At 43.3% G+C, this 27,473-nt stretch overlaps 1 protein-coding gene across 1 annotated transcript; it reads right to left on the bottom strand.

Moving 5' to 3' along the window:
• Positions 1-1,026: 1,026 nt before the first annotated feature.
• Pou2af1 (POU class 2 homeobox associating factor 1) lies at positions 1,027-27,250 on the bottom strand. The gene is made up of 5 exons (XM_076925174.1): positions 26,925-27,250; positions 8,010-8,140; positions 7,465-7,507; positions 7,113-7,378; positions 1,027-3,056 (listed from the first exon to the last, which is right to left on the bottom strand). Exons 1-5 carry the CDS (start codon positions 26,938-26,940, stop codon positions 2,742-2,744), a joined length of 771 nt encoding a protein of 256 aa, XP_076781289.1. The 5' UTR covers positions 26,941-27,250; the 3' UTR covers positions 1,027-2,741.
• Between the last annotated feature and the right edge of the window lie 223 nt (positions 27,251-27,473).

The raw sequence follows: 27,473 nt of genomic DNA, 5'->3' as shown, positions 1-27,473 counted from the left end.
ACCTTTGGCCTTCACAAGCACCTGCGCATACATACATACATGGGGAGGGAAGGGGGAGGGAGGGAAGGAGAGAGAGAGAGAGAGAGAGAGAGAGAGAGAGAGAGAGAGAGAGAGAGAACTTAACTTCAAAATTCCACTTAAAGGTCAGTATAGCCTGACATTCAAAAGAATTGGGGTCAATCTGTTGTAACTGTGATTCTCTCTCCACGGTCCACTTTGTCTGACCACACCCTTGTCTGCTTGGTCCACTTTGTCTAACCACACCCTTGTCTGACCATACCCTTGTCTGCTCCTGGCTCCTTTCACAATAAGGTGCATAGCTTCAGATGAGAATCCTGTAAAATACCAATACATCTCTCTTCCCACCAGATCCCTACTGTTCCATGCCTCCCCCCCCCCCACTTAAGTTGTGCATAAATGTGCAGAAATAATGGTGCCAATTGCTCAAGTGATTCTGGTATATGGAAATAGTTATACAGCAGAATAACGTGGAAGATTTACAACAATGACTCCATAAAGACGGACAGCTAAGAAAGCAAACTCAGAAACTAATTAAATGAATAAATATAATTTTTTTCAAAGCCATCCCTCAGAAAGTGTTACTTGCTGAAGGATGGAGTCGGGGTGGGGGACGTGACTGCCTTCTCAGGTCTCTTTGTGCTACATGTCCAGGGTCCTGACTGACAGCTTCAACAAGAAGGCCTGTGGCAGAAGCCCAGACACCAAGCATCAAGAGGAGTTACTCACGCAGCACAGATAACTGGAAGAACAGCAGGCCGACAAGATCTCCTCCCACCCTCCAGGCCCCCACAGCCCTGGAGAACAAACCCACCAGCCAATATATAATCCACTGTGAAAACTGCCTGGCAGACACAGTGGGGACAGCTTTTCCCTCCTTGAGCAACAGATCAGTTTGCAAGATCAGAACTCCTACAAACTTCTTCCTCTAAAGACTCTCTACTGAGAGATGAGAGGGATTAATAGTTAAGAAATAAAACACTTGGGCGCAGAAAAGTCATCTACAAATCTTTATTGAAAATGTTGCAAATGAGTAGAAAAACCCCGGAGGATATCTGGGTGGACACCTGCAGCCAAGACTTGAGGTCTCAAGATAAGAAGAGAAAAAGACACCAATTCAATCCTAGCAAACACTCACACTACTTTCTTTGCTGTTTTGTTTGTTTTCCCAGCATTAGCTCCTCTGTGATCGCCACTCCTCCTGCATCAGCTCAAACTCCCAAGTAGCTGGAAAATCTTAAATAGTGTTTTTTAAGTGCAACAAGGTCTTAATTAAATAGTCTTCGGCTTCCCTTTCTTGTTCCTGGTAACCACCAATAGAAGTATAAACCTATCATTCAGAGCTAACATTTAATCTAAATATTACAGAGGAATAACAAATTCAAGACAAGCACACCAGGATTTTATACCAGGATTTTATAGATAATGAGATGTCTGAATCAAACACAAAGCAGAGGGGTGGGGAAGGACAGGCAGCTCTCTCTAAGTTTTCATTGAAAATGCAAACAAAGAGGTAGGAAAGCAAAGAAGCCGTCATTTTCTAGAACATCTAGTACTCCTACACGGATTCTACAGACCAAAGCTTGTGTGTATGGAATGATGGCATCATTAGCAAACAGTGGGCCAGTTCCCAAGGACACATCACTTCAGGAGCAGAGCACCCCGAGACAGCAACAGCAAATGTTACGCTTCTCCAGGAAAAAAAAAAAAAGCAATAAAAATGAAAATGAAAGCTAGCGGGCCTGCTGACCAGGACTCCAGGACCCTAGAGATAGACCGTGAGTGGGCGGAAGAATCCATGGCAACGCGTCAAGACGGCCCTGGGTGAGTCACAACGGGAAGTAAAAGCCCACGAGGAAGGACTAAGTCCGAGCCTCCTCAATGATAGGCTTCACCTGTTTCTTTTCCTGTTGCTATGACAATATGCTGACAAAAGTATTTTAAGTGCTGGCATCAGGTTAGAGGGCCTGAAGAGGGGCAGAAACAGGCAGACTCGTCCTTCATCCTTTTTACCATATCCAGCTTTCCTCCTAATCGCTGTCAAGAAGAACAGCTAAACTGAATTAAAATAATATATTTTTTAAAGCTGATTGTTAGGTCACTCCTCAGCCTTCCCCTCCTCACTCCCTCTCTAAATACAGACACACTTTTGTGTCCTGCTCCTCCTCAGCCCTGTCTCCCATCACTCACTGACTGTCCCTACCCACCCTGATGGTCCTGTCCCATCCCCCTCTAACCAGACCAGAAACGTCCACTTAGATAGTACATCTGGCCAAGGCTGAGAACAGCACACAAAACAAAACTGGAGTGCACTTCAGAATGGCAGAACCGGTAAGTAGTCACAGACAGAGTAGATCTACAAAGCTATTGCTAGCTACCAGGAAGCAGAGGCCCGCTAGAGAATGGCGCTTCCCTAATGATGTGACACTAAGGGAAAACTCTGAACTGCAGACTTGGTGACATTCAGCATAAAGCGTTGTTCATAATATCACTATCATTTGCTGCTCCAGAGGAAGAAAACTGGAAGGAGAAATAAAGAAGTGAGACGGGAGTTGGGGGAAGGAAGGAAGCAGAGGGAAGAAAGAAGGGAGAAGAGGAATACAGTTTCGCTTTGGGAAGAAAAAGAACCTATGAAATAGCTACTTCAAACAGAAGTCTGGGCTCTATTGAGCTCTTTTTAAATCTCAGTTTTGGGTGAAAGAGCTGTCAGATGAACGCCAGCCCTAAAAGCCCTCCACGGAGAGGGTGTGGTTGAGCTCGTAGGCGTTGCTCTCCTCTTCCTCCAGAAGCAGCTTGTCAATGGTCAGGGAGCTGATGGCCCTTCTGGGGTCATCCATGTCCTGTAGGACTGGCTCTGGGATAGAGATGGGGAGCTGGACAAACTGGGGCCCAGACAGAGTTGGGGCTGGAGGTTGATACTGCAGACTGGAGGTGGGCAGTGTGGAAAGGGGCTGAGGCCACGGGAAGTAGGTGAGGGGCGCCTGGTGCTCTGGGCCCTCCAGCTGGGGCCCCACCGCGGGTGTAGCAGTGCTTCTTGGCTGTGACGGAAAACACAGGAACAATGGTTAGCAGAACTGGGGTGCCCATCTGCATCCTTGCCCCATCATGACCTCCCATTGGGCCCCACCTGCCCTTACTGGTGTTACACTAAATGGGGCTCTACCACTTCCTGCTCAGTCTCCTAGAAGAGAAAGCCTGACAAGAGGAGAAAGCCTGACAGAGGAGAATAATTTTAACATGTTGCTTAGAAACCCTTCTTGTGATATTTTAGTGAGGAATGTGGCTGCTTTTTGCCCTTGTCTGAAGTCTGCCTGAGGCTAAAGTGAAGAGAGTTTAGATTAACTGCATTGGAAAAGGAAACCTCAAAACAGTATAGTACAGACTCTGTGTGGTTCACTCTCATGAAGAGTGTTTTGATGAAAAGAATCAAGCTAAGAAAGAAAAAAAAAATACAAAATGTATGGTTCAAGGAGAAAGGGAGCACCAGGAAGTGGAATGGAGCTAAGTCCTGTGTTCATGAAAATAAACAGATTAAAAATACTAAATGGAATTGAGGGAGTGCTGACCTTGGCAAGATCCCACCCAGCTAAACTTCCACATTGTGAAAAAGAAATTAAGGAACAGTTTAGGCCCAGGTGTGATGGTGGTACATGCCTTTAATCCCAGAACTCAGGAGACAGAGATGTGCACATCTCTGAGTTTTACAGTGTGACTTCCATGACAGCCAAGGTTAGTCAGTAAAGAATCATTGGAAACAGAAAGCTGGTGAAGATGTAGTTTAACAAGGGGCTCATGTTCCAACCCCAGCAAGCAGCAGAACTTGGCAGCTTTGGCCTTGTGATTCTGGCTTTGGAGTTAAGAAAAAAAGGGGGGGGGGGGGTTATGGAATCTCCATCCAAGACTAAGGAAAGTTGCTAAGGACAGGTGTGTGGCAGGGATGTCCTGCGTGGAAGCCTAGAAAGGCCATGTGTGAAGCTATGAAGGTGAAGCCTGGGTTGCCTTAGAGACCTCAAGATGTTAGAGATGCCACAGCTGTGAGAAACCTGCTGAGGAAAGCTGCAAACAGAGAGTGAAACCAGTCCAAGAGAAAGAAGTGTGTTGCAGTCAAAAAAGCCGAAAGGCGCTGGAGATCTGGAGAGTGCTTTGATGTCAGACATGGAGATGCAGAATTTGGAGTTTGTCCAGCTGGTTTTCAGTCTTACTTTAGCCTAGTATTTCTTCCCTGTCTTCCCTTTTGCAATGGTAGCATATATCCTGTGCTATTATATGTTGGAAGTATGTGATCTGGGGTTTTTTATTCATCTTTTATTTCTATAGGGGATTACAGTTAAGAGATTGCATGAATCTCAGAAGACATTTTGAACTGAACTTTTAGAAATTGTTGAGACTGTGATAGATTATGAGGATTTCCAAAGATATACTAAATGCACTTTGTATTGTATTATGGCTACAAACCTATGCAGGCCAGAGAGTAGAATGTGGAGATTTGAATAGGTATAACACCCATAGACTCATATGCTTGAATGTTTGGCCCACAGGGTACGCACTATTAGGAGGTGTGGCCTTGCTGGAGTAAGTATGACCTTGTTAGAGAAAGTGTGTCACTGTTGGAACAGGTTTTGAGGTCTCCTGTGCTCAAGTGCGGAACACAGTCTCCTTCTGCTGCCTATGCATCACAATGTAGAGACTCTCAGCTCCTTCAGCGCCATGTCAGCTGCACGCCACCATACTTCCCACCACGATGATAACGAGTTAAACCTCTGACACTGTGAGCCAGCCCCAATTAAACGGTTCCTTTTATAAGAGTTGCCACACTCATGGTGTCTCTTCACAGCAACGGAACACTAAGCAAAACAATTCCCAAGCAGCTTTGACATCTTTAGGTCCCTGTGGGTTAACACGGTTCCCTTAGCTCTTGTCCTTCTAGTACCGACCAGTACAGGAAGCCCAGCATTCCTGTGGCGCTGGCGCACTGTTGTATCTGCAGTTGTGGCCTCTTCCTGCTTTTGCCTGGTACCTGTCCCTCCTCAACCCCTCCCCCTGTCTCTGAGCTGCTCCCTGAGACAGGGGACTATTCTCCCAAGTGCTCTACAGACCATAGATCACATTCAAATATTAGCTACTCGAACAAACCTCAAGCCAGCGAGGCAGGACCTATGTTCTTATTATCTTTCCACAGCAAGTCAATTGGTGAGGAAGTTCTCTGCATGGGCAGAGGAAAGACATACAAACCCCTCTTTCTATCCCCACTCTCCTCTGTCATCTCCCAAGCTGTCACTGCATCTTAAGAGAAAACTTCTAGAGTCATTTGGGAAAGAATTTTCATCAGCCTCCTGGAGAGTTTGCCGCAACATGGATCCTGATTTCAGAGGTTTGGAGTAAGGTGTTCGATTCTGCAATCTCAGTCAGACCTCTGAGGATGCTAACATGGCTGGTATGGGGACTACAGTTTGAGAAGCAAGGCTTTCTGAAGTTTCTATATTTGAACAATGGGGCTGGAGACTCTCAACATGCAGGCTGGTCTGTATATCCCACTGTACAAATGGTTTCTTCTCTTTCAGGGTGAGCCCCTGCTCCTCAGCTTGGCCTCCTCAAGGCACACAGGACCTGGGAGAACCTTACTTCCATTATTTCAAAGGTCCACATGGAAATCATTCACTCTTGGCTCCTCTACCTAAACAGGTCAACAGCAACTGCTGGTTCCTTGCCAAGGGATAGAATTGTAGGTCTTATCTCTTCTGCTCAGCAGTGCTGAGCCAGTAGCTCAAACCAGCTTTGATGAGTTAATTTACAAAGTGACAAAACAAATCATTTCCTAATAAATACAGTTTGTTTGATACACAGAAGCTTTCAAAGTGTAAGGTACAGATGATAGAAGAGGATAAATAATGAACTGAAGCTTCAGTGGTGAGAAGGCTGTGGACCATCGTATCCTCCACCCAGGTCACCTGCTACGGAAAGGAGTTGCCTAGGGAAGGTGTTCAATTAACCCCTTCCTACTCACTGGCATCAAGATCCACCCTCAATCAGTTTGTTGGGTATCCAGATGGGCACAGCAAGGGAGGCTTTGCCAGGAAAGTGCTCTGAAGCAGAGAACAAAGGCACTGGAGTGGCCCTGGACCTTAAAGATAGAGGGAACATGGGGATCTAAGGCAAGCTCCACCACCAAGGTGGGTTCTAAGACCACTAGGGAGGTTCCAGCTGTACTTCCCATAGCCTCAGAGTGATACTGGTCACCACTGCTTCCTGCCCTATCCTTCCCACAAGCACTTCAGGGATTCCCATTCTTCTGGAGACATAGCCACCCAGCATATGGGTGGTTCCTTTTCTCTACTCGTCAAGGAGGGCTTCCTAGCCTACCTGACACTTGAAAGCAGTCATTTGTTGACACTGCTGTCATACTATGGCCATGAGGCTAATAACTAACATTTAAGGAGTGCTGCCTCTATGCTAAACACAGTCCCAGCTCATCTAATCCCAATAATAAACATCTTGTTAGTCTCCCCCATTTTATAGATGAGGACTCTGGGTTCAGAGAGGTCAAAGTACTAAGCACAGGGCTATTAAGAAAAAGGGAAGGAGTGGTAAACACAGGTAACTTGATGTTTCAGCAAGAAACTTAAAAAATACCCTACAGGTGGGTCTGACCCAAAAGTAGTTTTCTTCATGAGTAGTATCAACTTTTGCTCAGCCTGGAAGTGTTATAGTAGTTCCCATAGCTAAGTATACAACTATTCCCTAGGTTATCTGCACTGACAGGAACCCAGACAGCACACAGATCTCCCCAAATACTTCATCTGCTAAAAACTCCACTCACTGAGACCCACTGCTTCCAGAGTAACTGGGATGGTTTGAGGTAGAAGCAACAGATCTTCCCAACCCACAGAAGTAAAGGATGTGACAACACAAGCATACAGTGTCTTTGTGGAGGATAGATAGTTTCAGCCAATAGGAATAGGAACAAGTCACCCTGAAAGATGCAGTGAACTTAGTTAACCCAGTACCCATGGAAATCAGTAGACAAGAAAACCAAGAGTCTTCTGAGAGGATGCTCACGGCATTGGTGGCTAGAGCTCTACTTTCTTGTGACATACCGTGACATTAGTGATGAGTGGTGGAGAAGCATAGGTCAACACTGAGGAGGGTCCCACCACTGTGTAGCTGGGGCACACAGGCTGCACATACATGTCAGCGGAGTAGGGACAGCTGACGGCTTCATGGGACACATATTCCGTGTAGGGAGTCCATGGAGCCAAAGGCTGAAGAGTGGCCGGGGCAGGTTGAGAAAGCCAGCCAGCACATAATGTTCCCTCCTCTGTCACTGTGGAAGTAGAAACCTCCATGTCAAGGCAGGAAGGACCTGTAGGAAAAAGGAAATTACAGAAGTGCAGGCTCCCCCTGAGGGGGTTCCCCAAAGACACCAAGGCTATGTAGGAGAGCTCTTACCCACTGTGCTGTAGGTGGCCAGGGGCTGGTGGGGCAGTACCACCTAGAATGGGGACAAGAAGACCAAAATGGGTGTTTATCTATCTGCAGCAAGCCCTTTCATGGACTCTTGGGGTCCCAGGATAGGAGAACCATGGGGGGAAGAACCTCCCATCCCACACCCCAACCATCACCACCTGCATTTTTGAGGGATTTGTGTTTTGGTTTAGCAAGAAGGCTATACAATTAGAGAAACTTTATGACCTCCCAACTCACTCTAGAGTGTATACCATTGGCTCCCTGAAGACTTTTCCTCCCAATAGACATTTCCTATGGATAAAAGCAAGAAGCCCCTCTATTCCCCTGATCACCCAACAAACCATCAGTTTATTGCATCCAGGTCCACCTTCTCCATGTAATCTGCTGCCTTCATGCCCCACAGATGGTGCATGAGTCAGGGAAGGACACTATTGCCTTATCATTCTGGCCACCCTGACAAGCCCAACTGCATACACACATACATACACACACACACTACAGTCACACCACCCACAGCAGCTCCTCACCGCAGTTGGTGGGCCAGCAGCCCCAACGCTGGTATGGCCACGCTTTCTTCTCAGTAGCTCCTTCACTGGCTCCTTGACTCGAACACCCTGGTATGGCCGTGGAGGGGCAGGAGCTTGCTCTGGAGCTGTGGCTGTAAAGGGGAGAATGTCACTTGAACCTGTGGCACTTCTCAGATACTCCCAACCACAAAACATCCACTTTCTCTACTGTTCAATTCTCTAAGTTTACTTGAACTTGAATCTCTGTGAGGCTTCCTAGAGTATTTCTCCCAAGACTCCTTCTGTCCCCAACCTTTCTGGGTCCCTACTATATTCAAATAATTAAGCCCTTTCCCCTTTGCCTAAAAGTGACAGGGCTTCCCAAAGGTATCAGAACCCCATTTTTCTGATGCTATATAAACTAGCTCTAGCAAGAAGGCCTGGTTACAGTCTTCTCCACGCCCTTTCATGTTTCACCTCTCTTCCTTCGTTGATATTCCTCATAGTCAGAATTCTGATCTGGGAAAACTTTTTTACTCTTGCCATGGAATTCCTACATCCACCTCTCCAACCCACCTAGATCTGACTAACTTTCACATAAGTGGCAGTAAAGGATGCCAGTCAGCCCGAGAACTCTGGAGTCAGGTATAACTGGATTCTAATTCCCTCTCGGTCACAATCTAGCTATGGCATCCTATGAAGTCATCAAATTTCTCTGAGCCTCATAATCTGTAGTTTCTTATCAGATGAGTGTTGGTGTAATTTGTTTTCTTGACTCCTTGTTTTGTTGGTACTGTGGATATAACCCAGAGCATCAGACATGCTAAACAAATGTTCTACCACTGAGCTACACCCTCTGCCCCACAAATTCAATAAATCTACAGCCTGCTAGGTAATGATTAGTGATCCTTGGTGAGGTGAATTTAAAATGCTTCCAACTAGATTATAAAACTTTCAAGATACTGTGTTGTTTCTACCCCCTTGAGTGGCAGACGTGTCTAGTCTCTCTATAAGCTTAGTCATGGCTGTTCATTAACTAATCAAGTGAGTAGTGCCTTCAAATGTCCTTCCTTTTGTCTTCTTCTCACTTCTCCTGGATCTTTAGAGTTAATGGACTGAGGGGAGAAAACGTGGCTGCCAGATCCTTGGTTATCTTCAGTACATGAGACAAATATCCAACGTTGACTCATGTGTCCTACAACTGGAGTATCCACCTTGTGGTGGCTGGGACAATGTTTCCTTTCCCTTTTCTCAAGAAATTAAAAAAAAAATCAATTAAATCCAAGTCAGGGCATAGGGCTTGTCATTGTCTGGGAGATCAGAGAACCTACCCACTCAGATGGAAAGGCCCATGGCAGGTAGACCAAGATCTAGGTCATAGGAGATCAAGAAGCAATGGTCTCTGGTACTCACACAAGGAGCCCATTATCCTTCACTGATAAGAACCCAGGTACCCAGGCTTTATATCAAAGGCCAGGAAGCCAGGGTATCTGTTCAACCCGGATCCACAGGCTTGCCTTGACTGAACTTTGTTCAGTAAACACCCAGCTGATATCGATAACCACTGTGCCTCAGTCTGCTCAAGACCTCCTGAAGGATTCCTAGGCTCTCAGCACCAGCATGGTCTGATCTTGAAAGTCAGAAAGCAAAGAAGCCATGCATGGCCAGCAAGTGGAGGGTGAATGAGCCCCAGAGGTAGACAGAGAGTCAGGACCTACCACCTCAATCTAGGATTCTATATATGCTATGGTCTCTTCCCTGACCATGGCACAGAACCAACTAGAAATTGATGCAAAATACAGATACCCAGGGTCTTGTTCCCATGGAGTATGATTTGGAGGATCCACTTAAGCCAAGGAGTCTGTCTGTATAAAAGTACTTGCAGTGTTTCTGGAGATGGCTGGGGTTAGAACTCTGATACTTCATTCCAGACTTAACACTAGAGCCACTCTAGAGCATCCCAGTGGGCGATGATCCTCATGTTAGTATCCACTGTCATAAAGGGAAATCTCTCTCCCATACTCATTCTTCCAAAATGTTTCTGGACACATGTGGATGTGGCCCCTACTCACGTGGATTGTGAGTATTCCAGAGAACATAAGCAATAAAATCCCCACCAATAAGATGAATATAACAAATGAGCAGTCTAGATTGGCATAAGAGTGTATATGAGAAAGAGCCAACATAGTAACTGTGCCCTGAGACTATCTTTATCTTTGCTCAAAGCAGCAATGACAACAGACATAAAAGCCAGAAATACCCGAATTCAAATATGACCTGTCGCTTATTAGTAGAGAATTCCCAGATTTATATGACTCTAAACCTCAGGTTCCTTATCTGTGAAAAGGAGGTATGTTTTAAACTTCTCAGTAGCATGTTTCTAGCCCCTAATCATCTTTCTGAGTGTGTCAGCCCTGCACAAGAGCTGTTTGCATGACTCATCTATGTGTGCAAGCATGATGTCTATGTGTGGAAGACTGATTGATGTCTATATGTGCAAGAATGATGTCTATGTGTGCAAGACTGATGTCTATATGTGCAAAAATGATGTCTATCTGTGCAAGAATGATGTCTGGTGCTGTCCACAGACACAATGTATATAGACTGACATGAGAGACAATAAGAGCATCTCTGTCTCCACTTCATTTTGCATCCCTTTCTCAGAATCATCAGGACCACATCAGCTTTCTTCACAGACATTTCCTCTGCCTATCTCCTCTTAGGTTTCCTGCCTCAAAGCCTAGCCTGAGATACTCTAGTTTCAGAAACATAATGAGGCATGAGTCAGAGGAGAGAGAAGGTCTAAGTACCATGGTCACCCTCTGAATTCAGTTGGGGAACAATACACATATATCTCAGCTAAGGTCAGAGACAGAAATGAAGCTCATGCACTTCTGATTTCCATGTTCAGTTCCTGGAAGGGCCTAGAGGCTTCCAGGCCCCACTCACCCTCTGGAACTGGACACACACCACACACCATGACTTGCTGGCACTTCCAGATCTTGTGAAATAAAGGTTCCCTGTCCTCTGTTGTTTTAAAATCTATGAACCAAGAAGGTTTTGGGGAGATGCTATAAACACAGGGTAATCACTGTTCAATGTCTGGTCGACTCTGGAACCCACAGAGTTAACAGATGTGCCCTGGCCTAAGAGAGCACATGAAGCAAAGTTCTCATCTAGTGGGGCTGCGAAACTTCCACAGCTCTGTCTCCACAGCCAGCTGACAAGGAGCCTTGGAACTAACGCTACCTGAGCAGGCAGGAGTGGGGACACTTTTGATCATGCCTCTTCAGAGTGCTGGTAAAATATCAGATTCCAAAGCACCAAGACATCTCCCTCAGAAGCTCAGTAGACAAGAGTATTTTCAAGTTGACAACTTGAAGTTGGGACCTTTCACACTAATCTATGGAAAGCAAGAGTCAGTAAACACCGTGACCTCAACTATGACCTGCACCAGCACTATGGAAATTTAAAAGAAGGAAAAAAGTATGTCCAAACTCACATTACCTTGGCTTAGGGCTGCTGAATTCTTGAACTGGTCTAAGTGTCCAGTGACTGCACTGAAATATCATGTGACTTTTTAAACAAGATATTAAGCTAATTTAAGATAGCAATTCTAAAAAATAGCATATGAAGAAAATAAAATAGAAACTTGAAATAATACTCTATTGGCAAAGAAGAAAGTCTGGAGTGCTGATAACTAGAGAATTTAATAATTCCCTAATCAAACAGCAGCTCTGGACAGCACACTGGCAAAGGCTTGAAACTTTCTGACCATTCCTCTTGTGGTCTGAAGACCCTTGTAGCTTCTGTGGGCATGAAGAATTCATTACAGTGAAAAATCACTCTACCTAAACATGAACCTCTGGAAATCTCTTTGGACAGAAGTTCACCCTACCGCTTTTCTTTACTATTGGACATCAGTTGCCTATAGTATTCAAGGAAAAAAACCTACTGCATCATCAAGGGAAAGGCCAGGCTGGGGCGCCTGGTCCACAGGAAGACATGCACCACTGCTGCCTTCACACAGGTTAACTCAGAAGACAAGGATGCTCTGGCTAAGCTGGTGGAAGCTATTAGGACCAATTATAATGACAGATATGACAAGATCCGCCGCCACTGGGGAGGCAACGTCCTGGGTCCTAAGTCTGTGGCTTGAGTTGCCAAGCTGGAGAAGGCAAAGCCTAAAGAACTCGCCACTAAACTGGGTTAAATATACACTTGAGTTTTCTGTACATAAATATAATTACAAAATTATTTTTAAAAAGCTTAGTTGATAGTAAAAGACATACATTTGATTACAGGGAGAGCTCTCCTTTTCCAAAGTGAGCAGTGAACGATCTGGAGTTAAAACAGTCAGCAGAGGGCATTTCAGTTCCCCAACCACACACTCAGAAATGCCGTACATCACAAAAAGAAGAGGCCTGAGGCTGCCACCCACCTGAAGGTGAACAGTGCAACAAGTTGAAGCCAACAGGTCACACATCCCACAGCCCCTGTGTGCACATTGGCATCTATGTTTACTGTCCACCAGCCAGAGAGATACAGGTTTCTACTGAGTTAAAGAAGCCTGACACTCTGGGTTCCTCAATAAAGTACAATAAATCTCACTAAGGAAATATGCAAGATCATAGTACCTATTTTAACCCCATGCAAACCACAACACACATGCTACATGTACTTCAGGTACGAAGCCAGTGGCTGGCCCTAGGCAACTGTAACTTGTCTTTCAGTTTAGCTTTAAAAGGACCTATGTCTATTAGATGTTTTCTGAGAGAAGACTCTTGCTTCAGCCATTGTTCTCTTGAAATTTCCCATGGGTCATCAGGCCTAGAAACAGACTAGACTACAAATAAGAGCTCTGTCCTAAAATATATGTAATATATAGTTAAGCATGCATTTGTATCACCAGGGAACGAGAGAACAAGAGTCCTCACATGTATAGAAGCCCTTCCATCCCAACTCAACAGACTGCTCAAGCTTCAATTCATGACTAGTAGAGCCTCACAGCCTCACAGCTCAGCCATATGGGCTATTTTGAAAGATAAAAACCACCTAGATGAGAAGGTCACATGACATGCTGCCGTTTAAGACACCTTCGGAATCACTCCAGATTACCGCTGTGGAATATTTTCTTTCACTGCTGGTGTTCAACATTATCAAAAAGAAAATAGAACTCATTAAGGAGAAAGACCGCTAATACTCTCTTTACTTGTAGCAAAACCAAAACAAATAGTCAAACAATAGGACTTCAAGCCCGGGGCTAACAAACTTGTCCTAGCTTCTACTGAAAACAAAATCTGAAAAGTTGCTGACATTTTAATGTGAAGAATCTTGTTTATGTTGCTGGCCTGAGATGGCTGAGATCTTCTGGGAAACATGAGTTCAGGGAAGCCACAGGCTTGTTCACATTCTTTATGGAAACACTACTGCAGGTGCTCTTAGGGTGAAGTTCTCAGTCAGAGTTTTTAAATTTATTCTTTTCATTTATGGACAATGGCAATGTTTTTTCAAACAGGAAGACTTTGTTCTTTGGCCAGAAAGACTTGACATACTATGGAAAGTCTTTCCCACCCATTTATAATAATTCTTCTTCTTCTTCTTCTTCTTCTTCTTCTTCTTCTTCTTCTTCTTCTTCTTCTTCTTCTTCTTCTTCTTCTTCTTCTTCTTCTTTTCTCCTCCTCCTCCTCCTCCTCCTCCTCCTCCTCCTCCTCCTCCTCCTCCTCCTCCTCCTCCTCCTCTTCCTCCTAATGTAAGCTGAAAAAAAGATCCTGGGTATATGTGAATGTGTGTTTTCTATCACTAATGCTTGAACCAGGAGACACCCCAAATGAGAACAATAAACATACCATCTGTACAGTCTAGCAATCTAGATAATACTCAAGGCAAAGAAGAAATAGATATGGGAAAGGGGCAAGGGGAGGGAACATGTCTGTACAAAAGCTGCTCAGAAGATCTGAGAAAATGGACTATACTTGGATTATAGAACGATATTGCTTGTGAGGCTGCTAGAGTGGCAGAGAGGAGACAGCAAAGTCCTGGTGAGTAACCTGAGATGTCTCTATTAAGAGGTCCCAAAATGGTGGTAGAAAATGGTTTAGTCAGACAAGAGGAAAGCACCAGTGGTTTTCTCCCTCCTCCACAAGACCATTAACAAATCATGTTCATCCCTCAACAGCCCTGCAGTGTTCAACATCAGCCACTGGTGACCCCACTGGGAAAAGCTCAAGGAGGGCTACAGTCACCAAGAAAGTCCTCAAATTTGGACATGGCAAGAGGACCCCTAGAAACAAGACTGGAGGCAGTAAGTAGCCAGGGCCAGATCTGATGCTGTGTGAGGGTGACTGAAGTCTTAGAACCCCAAACCTAAGATCAAGGTTGTTTAAGCATGATGCTGTCTCATGAAAACCATAGAGATCAGAGAATCAACAGCCAGGGTCATCCCAACAAGCATTCCTCTCTATAAAACTCACTTATGCATGACTCACTTTGACTTACCAAACTTCTGCCTAGGGTGTTTCTTCGTGGAAGCCTTGAATTATAGATATCCTACACCACGGCCTCAAGCAAAGCTAGCCACAGGCCGGTGGTGTAGGAGCTTTCTGTGTGGCAAAATTCCTTAACACACAAACCCCACTGCCCAAGATTCCTTTCCCAACTGCACCATACATGCCATTTGTCTACCCTCTTTCCAATCTACTGTGGAGTAGCAGGGTACAGGAAGCTGCTGCAGAGACCTCTTCTGTGTATATGTACACCAGTTTAATGCTGAATTAATGGGTGGTGATAGCCCATGTGTTTCCAGGTCATAATCATAACTCCCAGAAACTCTGAAATCTTCACCTACATTTTCATGAAGTTCTGTGATTATGGTTCTCAGAGCCTCTGACATAAATGATATCATGGGGGAGGAGGACTGCACTACAGCTTCTGAAACAGACAAAGGATATAGTCTACTCTCTGTCCCTTCTTTTAGGAATGAAGAAGGGGATACTTAAGAGATATTCAGTGAACTTACCAAGGACTGCAGCTGTCAGTAGTGGTGTCACCGACCAAATTTAAGACCTTTGACTCCAACACAGCCCATTTTTGCTTCACCACATACCTTCCTCTTGCCTCTATAAGTCTCATTTTTTCTCTATGTGGCATTGAAGGTCAGCCATCTAAAGGTCCCTGGGCCAATCCTAACTATCCTTCCTTCAATTGGAGTACTGGCTTGGACCATGTGATCCTGTCTCTCTTGATGGCCAATTCTCCAAAAAAGAAAATGGTGTTTTCGAGGTCAGAGAGTCCTCCACAAGAAATTTGCCAAAAGTCTACTCACATGAGGAGTGACAAGAACCGAGAGACTCGATTCCTGGCAAGGTTTTATTTTGGGTATTTTTCTACTGAAATGACAGCGGATAGGTCCACCTGAGAAACCAGCTGCATCTGCTTGCCTTTTATAGAAACTAGGGTCACCAGAGCAGAAAGGGTTCCCATCTCAGATACACCACATCTCCAATTCAGGGTCAAGACCAAGAGACATCTAGTAGACCATTATCTAGCAAACACTTGTTGAGCAGATCAGACTAGGTCCCTGCCCTTGGGAACTTGCAGTCCACTCAGGTAGTATATGCAGACTTTAATGAAATCATCACACACGCAAATCAATTGTGGGCTGGAATGAAGCTGCAGCTGCTTCAGAACTGAGGCATTCTGACTTCTGCCTCTACCTGGCTCGTTAATGCTTGAATGAGCAGCAAGCTGTCTCTAGAGGCATATAAAGAAGAGGAAGGCAGAGGCAAGGCGGGCGGTTCTCTCTTCAGTGTGGAGAATGACCTGGTGTCAGCGGCTCAGGCCATACCATGAGTGTGAGAATATGAGTCTCTGACAAGACGCTCAATGTGACAGACCGTCTGTGATCCCTCAAGGTGTTTCACCAACTGCTCTCTATCCTTGGCTGGTCAGCCTATCAGAAGAACAGCCCCAAGGACTCATTATAAGATAAACATCATCTAGATTCAGAATTTCTACTCGGTCTCAAGGGTTAATTAATGTCTTTTAATTTTTTTCTTGTGTGTGCACATCTGTAAAGGACACAGGACACATGGATGTGTGTGTGTGTGTGTGTGTGTGTGTGTGTGTGTAGATACACATGTCAACCTACATGTCATCTACCTTACTTGTTCTGTTTTATTCTTGAGGTAGAGTCTCTCACTGGCCTAGAACTTACTGATTCAACTAGGCTGACAAGCCAGGGTATCACCAGGGATCTGTCTTGTTTCAACTTTCCTAGGACTGGGATTATATGCACATGACACCATGCCAGTTCTGGGGACCAAACTCAGTACTCATTCTAGCATGGCAAGAGCTTTACTGACTGAGCTCTCTCCAGTAAGTATCTCTTTCTGAGACTCAAATTTGCAATGACTTTTGCGTCAGTGTAGAGTTAGCCTTGATGAACTCAGCCCACCTCCGTCTAGGGTGGACCTATTTTAATTGAAAGGGGAAGGAAAATCCAGTGCCATGCAAGATTCCTTTGCATTAATATACAGTGTGGTACAGGGTTAGGACCAGACAGACCTAGTTTGGAAAGCTTGCTATATTGCTTATCACCTGTGTGACCCTCAACAAGTAACTTACTTTTACAAGCCTCAGTTTCTTGACCTGTAACCTGAGAATAATATTGCCTGTCTCAAGGAGCTATCATAAAGATTGTTTACTAATTAACACATGTGGCATATAATAGGTACCAAGAAAAAAAGTCACTATCACTCAGCACATCTTGTTATATACTGAGACTAAATGTCTAGGCATATCCAGGACTCTGCTACCTACAAAACCTGTCTTATTTTGTCTTTATTATGCTCCTGAAAGTCACCTTCAAGTCCATGGGCCTAAAGTCCCCAAGAAAAGCCTATTTAGGAGACAGAGAAGTCAAAGACCTCACTTAAAGACAGAAAACCAAAACCTTGGCTTTTGTAAAACTTGTATGAGCAGAGTATATTTCTGTCTTCAGAAGTCACCAGATAAATGGGTGTTTATGGAATATTTAAGGATTTTTTAAAAGTTTCCCCTAAGAGTAAATACCTTGGATATTTTTGAGTGATGGCAGTTAGGTAGGAGACAGCATACAACAGCTTATGCTTGCCCTGATCTCAGCTGTTAACCCATCCTTAAGGAATCTGTAGGTGTCTCTAAAAAGACATGGACATAACCACAGCTGAGGCTGAATTGTAGGGGTATCAGTGGGCCAGGATGAAGTGTATATGTGGCTATGTATACAACATGGACTACAACTCTAGAATGTAGTCTTCGGGGGGCCATAGGTGTTGCATCACCTGTTAGAGCAAGGCGGACTGCTAGCTCACACACTGAACACCTCAGCTCATGGAGAGCAGCAGTCTCAGAGTTGGGGTTAAATGGCCTTAGGAATGTATGAGTATCAGTCCCATATTACAACTAACCATCCTACCGCAAACCTAACTTCTACAGGAAACAATTCCACACAGAGGGATGGAGCAGAAGAAAGGAACACATCTTTCTTTACTAAATAAAGACCTGAATCTAGAATTATTGGCTCTATCTGACATAGATCAGGAAGAAACTCTATTGTCGGGCAGCTTGAAGAGGCAGGTGGATACTCAGTGGTTAGTTTCTTGGCTTAACCAGCACCTTGTTTTAGATTTTCAAGGCTAAAGACAGTCTTACAAAAGAAATATGTTTTCCTGAGATCCTTGGATAAGGACTACTCTCTTCAAGGATTTTTAGATGCAACAGTGGTTGTATTTCAGGGTCAGATCCAACTACCCAAGCCTCAAGGCTTATGACTAGCACAGGGGTTTGGTCCACATGTAAAGTTAGTCCTGGTGACTGACTCATGAAGAAAAACATAACTTGTAGTTGAGATGAGCCTTTGGGACAATTCTCAGGTTTACTAACCAGTGGCTCTCATGATATGGGAGACCACCTCATGAGGGACACTGGAAGTGTGGTTATTACAATATCAAGTCTGATAAATATGTCACTAAGTCATTTTTTAGGAAATTGCCTACTCCCTAATTCACAAGAAACTCACATGACTGAAGACATAACTTTCACAGCTGCAAAGCTTCATGAAAATCAAAACAGCATGCTTCACAATGACTCACTCTGTAAGCCAGGAACCTGTAACTAGCTATCAGGGATCTTAGTCAAAGAAGTGAAGGGCTGGCTAGAGCCCTAGGACACAGTTATGATGATGCCAGCAAGTGCCTAAAGAGGCAAGAAAATTAGGACATTAACAAACAAGTGACTCTCTAAGCATCCTTATCCCAGAGATCCTTTATCTTGACTTTGATGTTGGACTCCTACAAGATAATTGATTTGAAGAAAGTGGTGGATCTTAACCAGTGGGTTGCAACATCTTTATAGTCACATATCAGCTATCCTGCATATCAGATATTTACATTACAATTCATAACTATCAAAATTACAATTCTGAAGTAGCAATAAAATAATTTTATGGTTTGGAATCACCACAACATGAGTAATTGCATTCAAGGGTTACAACATTAAGAAGGTATAAAGGGAATTACAACATTTATGTGCAACTGCCTAGACATCCTCGGATTTCTATTCAGATGCTCAGAGGTCAGTATATTTCCCAGAATCTAAGCAATGAATGTCATTATCATCATGTATCCTTCATGACCTACAAATGTCCCATGCCATCATCACTGATCCTATCTTCCCCTTTGCTGAAGAAATTTTATTCCATTGCTTCATTACTCTAGATGTCCCAACACTAGACTGGCCGCCTGTATGAATACACACAAGCACAGCAGAATGAAAAGATGAGCTGAATTTCTTGCTACACTCTTCTCTCTCCTGAGTGGACAAAGCTTTCATCCAACATTAGAATTTGCTATTTCCTACTCTTTTTCTCATGCCTTTCTTTTTCAGCTCCTCAACATTTGTCATTCCTAGGCTTTAAGAATATTATCTACCCTCCCAGTAACAGCTTGATTCTTTCTTATAGATTAAAAGGTAATTGAGCTTTCCTGAAGGGCAGTAGACTCCTTTTGGTCACCAGCACCTAGTCTAAAAATGATTCTGGCTTATAATTCTTTAGCTGCCAGCTTTTCCCAGAAAGTAGTACTAATGAAACCATTACTAAGAACCTGAGGCAACACACTGGTGTTTCGGTTTTCAGTATCATTAGTGTTATTTCTTGACTATTTTAAGTGTTGTTCTCCTTACACCCAATTTATAAATACCTTGGTCCAAATTTGTGAATTAAAAAGCAAACACAAGTTTGCCAGTCACAAGCTCATGCTACCTGATGAGGGTAGTAAGGGAGTCATGAACAAGTGGGTCTCAAAGGGATCACCTTAGCCATCAGCATTAACTCTGATCCCAGATCTTATTATTAATTACAGGGCCATGTATATGCATCCTACCACTTCACTATTAATGTCAAACTCACAAATTGAAATCTCTAATTAACCTGCATAGCCTCTGTCCTCAATGAGAGAATAAAATAATAGTAACAAGAACTTATTGGGTATTTACTTACTGTCAAGAATGGTCATAAACACCCACCACAACCCATGAAGGAAGAACCACATCCTTGGTGTATGCATAAAGAGCGGGGACTTACCAGCATCACAACCAGTAAAACATAGATAGGTCTAGGTCTCAAATTCATAACTGCTTGACCCTGACACTGGTCTTCAAACTCCTCAAAGCAAACAAAGAGAAGCAATGTCCCTTTTGTGGCTCTAAATAAAAACCCTACTCACTATAGCTTTCTCTCCAAAAAGTAAACACATCACAAATGCATTCTGAGGGTCTGTTATAGTTCATCTCACTGTTGGCGTTTATCTAACATGGAAAGCCTTGCCTTTCACCAAGTGCATCTGCCAAGCCCTAGGAGGGAGCATAGCTCACTGGCAGGAGACCGGGCAGCTTAGCAAGTCAATATTTTGGGTGTACTTTAGCTGAATTTTATCTCATAGGTAAGTTACTAATATAATATTTAAGCTTCAATTTTCTCATCAATGAGGAGTTCTTATAACAAGACCCAGCTCATGGCTAATGTGAAGATTATGAGAAGTAGATTAAATAATGCAAAGTATGGCAAAGACTGGCCATTGTTACATCCAACGCCTCCTTCTTCCATTCTTTTTAACAGCCCTTGCCCTGGCAATATGCCCATCTAAATAATTGTTCTTCTCCCTTGTGGTTGGAGTGGCCTTAATATGTCAGAAGAGGTTGTCTGTTAGAAAAAGGTACAGTAATGAAAGATAGATAGATGATAGATAGATAGATAGATAGATAGGCAGACAGACAGATCTTTTCCCTGTTTTTATTTCAAGATTTGATGATCATTGATGCAGTGGGTCAAGTTACAGTGACAATCAGAAAATTCTGAGGACAAACGTCAGTCAATGACAAAGACATAAGAATGAAAGACAAAATAAACCCAAATATTTTTGGCAGTACAGAAACGCCATAGGATTCTGGTAAGCCTACTATAGACTTCATTTATGTAGTAAGAGGTACAGTCCACAATCTTACTTAAACTCCTGTTACATCACATCTCTATATTAGCAACCAAATATCACCCAAAGTGCTAAAAAAAAAAAAAACGGTTTCATATTCTGAGTGGCACCAAGTAAGTGCATGTACCCCACAACTGCCAGTTAACAAAATCAGAAGGACTGAGTACTTTCTGTTAATAGTACTACAAAGAGCCAAGATTCAGCTATCAGCACTAGTAAATCACCCAGGAAGAAGAAGAGGAAGAGGTTCACTCATAGTTCTTTAATTTCTAGAAGTTATTCTATTGGATAGAAAATACAGTGTGAACAAGTATATGCAAGGAAGGCATAATGATAAGATGATTGAAACCTGCTCCTACTTCTAACACTCTTGCCTCTCTTTTCTATCCCAACATTACCCAGGCCTAGAAAGCTTAAACAATCTTTATTCTCACGACCCTTTCTAGTTCAAGTTGTGTTGGAAATTGGGTGTTACCTCCTGCTGAGCACAGTAGTAAACAACTACCATAACCCACAAAGAAAAACTACATCTCAATGTATACATAATTTATGTTCCTGGGCAACTTAATCAGAAGCTCTGGGGTGGGACCAGGTTATTGATATTCCTTAAATCTCCCCCCAGTCATCCCAGTATTTACCCAATGTTGAAAAGAATGCTCTGGATTGATATAAGACTCCTTTCTATTAACTTACAAACCCTTGTTTTAAAATATATTTTTTTAAATAGGGAAATAGGAAAACTCAGCAAGTAGAGACTGAGTTCAATCTGTCTAACCTTAGCTAGGAGAAGACTAGTTCCATAGTGGTTAAGTAGTGGCTGAAAAGTCCCAGGCCTGTTTAGCTGTGGACTGATAAGTGTAATCACAAATGTAAGAATAATGTGTCTGTTCACAGCCTCCTACAACTAAGGCACTGAGTAGGAGGTTCTTTCATCCAAGGTAGTCCCACTCTGACCAAGAAGTTCTTCCTAAGACAGAAAACCAGAGGAGTTACTACGGATACTGTAAAGGGAAAGTTATACTAACAATCATAATCAATTACTCACTTTGGTTTGGATAGCAAGAAAAATTATCCAGCACTTTCATTTAATTGAAAATTAAACAACCGTAGAAAAGTCAGGGTGAGGGGACCTGATACACTTACTTTGTATTGGGAAGGCTAGAAAGCGAACATTTAAGAACTGCTTAACAAATCCAACATCCAGACGTTTAGTGAACAAGTGTACACAGCCTTGAGTCTCTATTCTTCATAAAAGAACAGATTTGTGGGTATGTACCAAAAGACCATTGTCAACACTTCAGAGCTGGTAAATATTGAGAATTAGGAATACATATTTGACATCTTTCTTTAGTAAATATAAGAAGACAAGGAAAATGTCCACCATGAATATCATTTGTTCTTTTACTAATTAAACTTCATTTTTGTGTTGTGGAACAGTGTTCTCTGGGTAATGACACAGCTGATCCCATTTTAAACAGAGCATGTGTGGTCATCCATGAGACTTCCACAAGACACAGTCTGTTCACATTTTATCAATGAATGAGAGGGTAGGAAAGGTGATTAGACCCTCACCTGACTCCTGACCCCTACCCTCCAGCTGCTTGTAATTTCTTTCCCAGTGAGAATTCATCTCAGAAGGTGTTTGACAAAGCTTATAAAAAGTAAAGGATTAACTAAAGGCAGCTCCACTGTGCAGACTTAGAGAGGTCAAATAAACTCATACCGTCTCCAACCTACACTTGGGTAGAACCGTGACTCTGGTTCTTTCATTGGCTTACTAGACATTTGTTCCTGTCTCCCGGGTAAAGTGACCACAACAGCTTGAAAGATATGCATCATCTCCAGTCGACCCCCATTTCAACTGCATGAGGAACCTATGACTCTACATCTCTCCTTTGGGTTCCACTTATTGTTAACATTAAGAACCACTGACTCTACATAAAAAAAAGAAGGTCTTTACTAAGCTTGAGCAAAGGCTGTATCATAGAACAGAAAAGTTAGAGGTTGTTCACATAGTTTAAATTACTTCCTGTTATAAATATAACTGAATTTATGAGCTTTCAAAGTTTCAAGAATCATATGTATAATCCTGAGTCTTTGTTGTTGTTGTTGTTGTTGTTTGAGACAGGGTTTCTCTGTGTAGCCCTGGCTGTCCTGGAACTCACTCTGTAGACCAGGCTGGCCTCGAACTCAGAAATCTGCCCGCCTCTGCCTCCCAAGTGCTGGGACTAAAGGCGTGCGCCACCACCGACCAACACAATCCTGAGTCTTTTTAACAACCCTTAAAACTATATTTCCTAGCTAGTGAAACCTTAGGTTAAATCCTAAAAGTAGACTTCACTATTAGTGAGAATAGTGAGCTCCTAATTTAAATGCTAAACCTCTGATCTGTTCCAGTTGTCCGACAAAGGCATGTGAGCATCATGATTTGGTAATAAGTAGTTCCTGCTCCTAAGTTACTTGCTGCAATTAAAACTTAACATGGCCAACTCCAGGAGACATGAGACCAACAGTCAATGCAAAGAAAAATCAGCTAACCCCACCTCTCACTATCACACAGATTTTCCCTAATACAAGAAGCAATGATTAAAATCTCGTCTTCCAGTTCACAACACTTCCCAATGAGTGATATTGAATTTATTTTACATTGTTCCATCATTTCTAAGAAAGATTTTCAATTAGATTCTTGTCATTAACAAAATATTGAATTCATTGCTTGTATGCTTTATCTAACATTGGTGCTAACACTATACAAGTTCAAGAGTAACCCAGGGAAATGAGCGTCTCAAGTACCCACAAGGCATCTAAGTCCAGAATAGAACAAACTTCCATAAAGGGCAAGATAGGACCATACAAGTAACATTGCAGACACAGAACTCTCATGCTATAGCAAAAATAGCCCTGTAAAATATGCAAGTCAATAAACATAGCTGTGTTCCAATAAAACTTTAATTGCAAAAATAGACAATAAGCCTGACTTGACACATAGGCCATATAGGCACACCTTTGAAAATGTTGTTAGATTCTATCACCCAAGAATAGTTGGACTGGAAGTATTTAAAGTATAGGAAAAGATGGGCAGGAAGGAAGTTGGCATAGCCTGATGGGACATTTAGAGGAAGGAAAGCATTAACTGACCACTGTGGCTTGCTTATTGGGGATGTGAGTTTCACTTCACCTACATTCATTTTTCCCTAAGTTCAACCTTTCAATAAAAATTGGCATCTAGATGAAATAATCTTCATGGTTTTGAAACTTTAATAAGAGTTTAAAATATGACTGTGAACTGAAATAATACAGTTTTTCACACAAGTAGTATCGGTCAATTCCATTTGAAGATGTGTGATTCAAATTTAGAAGTTAGCATTTCACATTAAAGCAGGTTACTGCTTTGCTGTATCCAGCCTCTAAAATGAAGATTTAGTGTGTGCTGGGATGGCATGGGGTGGTTTTATACCATTTTCTTGATTTTTTTATCACTTTAAGCAAGCCTATGGCTCTGAACATTGTCAGACAGCTGACATGTTAGCTCATGTGAAATTTAATTGTTACAGATACATTTTACAGTGGAGTGTTTTCTCTATCTTAAAATTTTAATGACAACCATTGTAAGCATTGTGTCTGCATCAGTTTAGCAAAGGAAGGGGCACGTGGGTGGGGGCAGAGGAGGACAAAATATGGTGACACATATGTAGGAAGATGCCATGATGAAACACATTACTCTGTGTATAAACCTATATTTTTAATTAGCAGAGAAAAAGCAAACTTTATAGAGACTGCTTGCATACACAACAGAATGGACTATAACCAGTGATTAACATAAAATCTGATCTGCCATCCCCAGTATGGGCAGACAATATTGGCCAGAGGCAGTTACATTCCTTACTTCAATTGGTTCAACTCTCATATTAAGACTGAGAGGAGATGGCATTACTCGGCTGCAGAGCCAATTGTCAGACTCAACCCTGTGCACACTTTTTCTCGTCTACATGAGACAGGGATGGCCACTGTGAGAAGCCAACTCTTTTAAATTCAGACTCTATATTCAGGGCTCCCCCCACCACCAAAACTGTCCTGCATGATGGCAGTGTGCAGGGAGGGGGGGTTGGAGAACTAGCAAGAATAGAATAAAGACCCTTCTGTGAGTTGCAACAAATTGGCTCCTGTTTTTTTCCCCGTGGGTGGGGGAGGTGCAGGGGGATCAAACACTTCCTTAGCACCTACAAATGCAGAACCTAAGGAGAAAGTCTGAAGATGGACCAACATCTTTATCAGGCTGAAGATCAAGAGGACCTCATACCCAGGGCTAGGACCACCATGTTTCCACATCTCAGTGTCAACAGTTCTGAGCTTTGTCACACTGTTCTCCCATCTTAACCAAAGCCTGTGTCCCTGTGAGTCCACTGACAGGAGTCATGAGCCAAGCAGGCAGGAGGCAACAGGGGTAATATGGTAGGGTTTTTTTTGTTGTTTTGTTTTGTTTTGTTTTGTTTTAACTCTTTCCAGCACCCTGGCTGGGTACAGTCATTTCAGCTCATGCCTGGAGGGCGTTTTCTGAAAAAAAAAAAATGAAAGAAAGTGCCTTTTCAGCACTCCCGGGGTCTGATTTCAAACCCTGCCCTCCCTGCCTGTGCTGGTACTGCCTTGACTTTACTGGTTTCCCACAAGTCTTAGTCAGTCTGGTGGCTGTATGACCAGGGTAAAGGGATAGGTCTGTTGCACAAGGCCTGTTCCTGTTTTTCTTCAAGTCCCCAAAGGCCAGTTCAAGAGAGTTTCTGAGCAAGAAGCAAGAGCTCTAACAACTCTCCAAAAGAAAATCTGCTCCTCTCTTAGGAGGCATTGGAGAAGAGAAGAGTCTGTGACAATGGGAGGCTATGGCAGCTTCTTCATACAGGCAAGCAGCCCATACCTCAGGGCTAGGGCCAAGGCAGAGCAATTGGCAGCATTCTGGTGGCTCCGTCAGCTTAGTAAGAGCAGTTATACTCGGTGGGATTATTTTAACTCCATTTTAAATATGCAAACTCTAAGAGTTTAAAAAATAAAAATGGCTCACACAAAACCCCAATGATTTCACTCTAAGCAAGAGGGTGCATTTGCACTCTGATGGCCCTGAAGGACATAAAAACCCATGTGCCCACAATCTCACAGTATTTACAATGGTGTTGGCTGCCACTCTGCTTACAGAAGGTTTTGCTCTGGTCACCTTGTTGGATGAGTCACAAGCTACCCAAACCAGAATATGTGGTTAGAAGTTTCAAATCCAAATCAAAGTTCATTTATTTTCATTAAAAAAAAAAAAACAAAACACAAAAACAAAAAAAGTCTTGCCGATATCAATGATGGGGTTAGTAAACTGTGACATGTTGAAATTGCTTCTCTGGGTCACATTCGAGAAAAATCAATTCCAGAGAACTTGGGATTGAGAAATAGAGAAGCAATAGGTGTGTGATAAGGGGACTGTGTCACGCTGTCATCAATGGAACAATATTGTCAAATTACTTTTTATAAATAAAACTCTCCATGATTTCTTTTACTTTTAATCTGGATTATCATATATGTTTGATTGAGGAATGGTATACCTAAACTAATAAAAGACGTTTTAAAGAATTAATCATCTTACAAAGAAAGATAAGGAAATTCTCTGATGATGGTTCTTTACTTGAGGAAGTACAGTTCTGAGCCTCAATGAGGTTCCACTTTTGTGAGACTCTTGAGTTGATTTTGTTTGCCTCATGAAAGGAATGTTGAAGAGAATGTACAGCCTCCGTTATCGATAACACAAGATTCTTTACAATACACAGAATGGAAAATGCAGTTCTCAGTTGTTCCATTCAAGTCCAGGGATTAAAAAATCAAGGTCAAAGATGAACCCACAGGCCCTTTGCAGTGGAACACAAAACCAACCATTGCCACACAATAAGGAAGAGAATGAAAAGAGGCTGGGGGTGGGGGACACGCTTCACACGACTGAGTTTCCATCCCATCCCAGCACATCCACAGGTGGGAACCACCTCCGGCAGAATTCAGCTAGAAGTGGGCCAACAGAACTAAATACCAAGCCGAAGAAGTAAAGGCCCTCACGTGAAGAACGGCTCCCAACTCGTATCATATGTGATTTCCGTCTCATGAATCATAATCTGCCCTTCTGTCACCTCAGTGATTCATGCACAGAACCGGAGATGCAATGAGCTGTCCCACCGTAGGACACTGGTTCATCCCCCCAGGTTGGAAAATGAGCATCACCTCCAACAGGCTGGCTTTGCCATCAAGCTCCATCTCACCCACCTCAGCCCTCGATGCCCCCCTAGGCCCTGACTAGATCGGGTGCTCCCATCATCGACAGTAGCACTCTATTCCTGGACCCTGCCTCTGCTTACTTGGCTCTGACAGCCACAACCAAAGCACTTACATTTTTGCCAGAGCATGGCCTGTGACAGGATGTTGCCTTTTCTCTTTGAAGCAGACAGTTTGGCTTCTTTAATGTGACTGGGCGTGCTTTCCTCCTGTGGAACCACCGTTTACTCTGAGGCTGTTTCTTCAGCTTTTTAAAGGCCCGAGTTCCCGCTGAGTGGGGCCACGTCATCACATCCTCCCACCTCTGGCAGAGCTGTACTTTTTTCTTCAGCAACACCGCCTGTCACCCCACTGTGTGCACCCCAAAGGCCCCCACTGGCTGAAGAGTGCTTTAGACACAGGGCCAACCAGTTGGGACTAACCATCACGCAGCACAGGAGGCCAGGCCATTTGCACACAGCCACAGTGTTATATACCACATAGGAGGAGCATGAGAGTCTGAACGAACACAAAGCATGGAATATGAGGTCAAGGATGAACGCTCCTTGAGTGATGAAGGGTCCAAAAGACAATATAGACAGCACCGAGCTTTCTCTGGTGCTCACATACAGTTCCACACTATCAGGCCATTTACAGGACTGACCTCATCATGGGTCCCAGCTCG

The sequence above is a fragment of the Arvicanthis niloticus genome, chromosome 26 (genome assembly GCF_011762505.2).
Source record: "Arvicanthis niloticus isolate mArvNil1 chromosome 26, mArvNil1.pat.X, whole genome shotgun sequence".
Lineage (NCBI taxonomy): Eukaryota > Metazoa > Chordata > Mammalia > Rodentia > Muridae > Arvicanthis > Arvicanthis niloticus.
This window is presented reverse-complemented; position numbering and strand designations above follow the sequence as displayed.

What these genes read in the sequence shown, in the direction of transcription:
- Pou2af1 (XM_076925174.1), bottom strand. An exon ending in CTGCTGGCCCACCAACTGCG is followed by an intron (nt 7,508 to 8,009) that starts GTGAGGAGCTGC and finishes TCCCCATTCTAG; the next exon opens with GTGGTACTGCCCCACCAGCC. An exon ending in GGCCACCTACAGCACAGTGG is followed by an intron (nt 7,379 to 7,464) that starts GTAAGAGCTCTC and finishes TTTTTCCTACAG; the next exon opens with GTCCTTCCTGCCTTGACATG.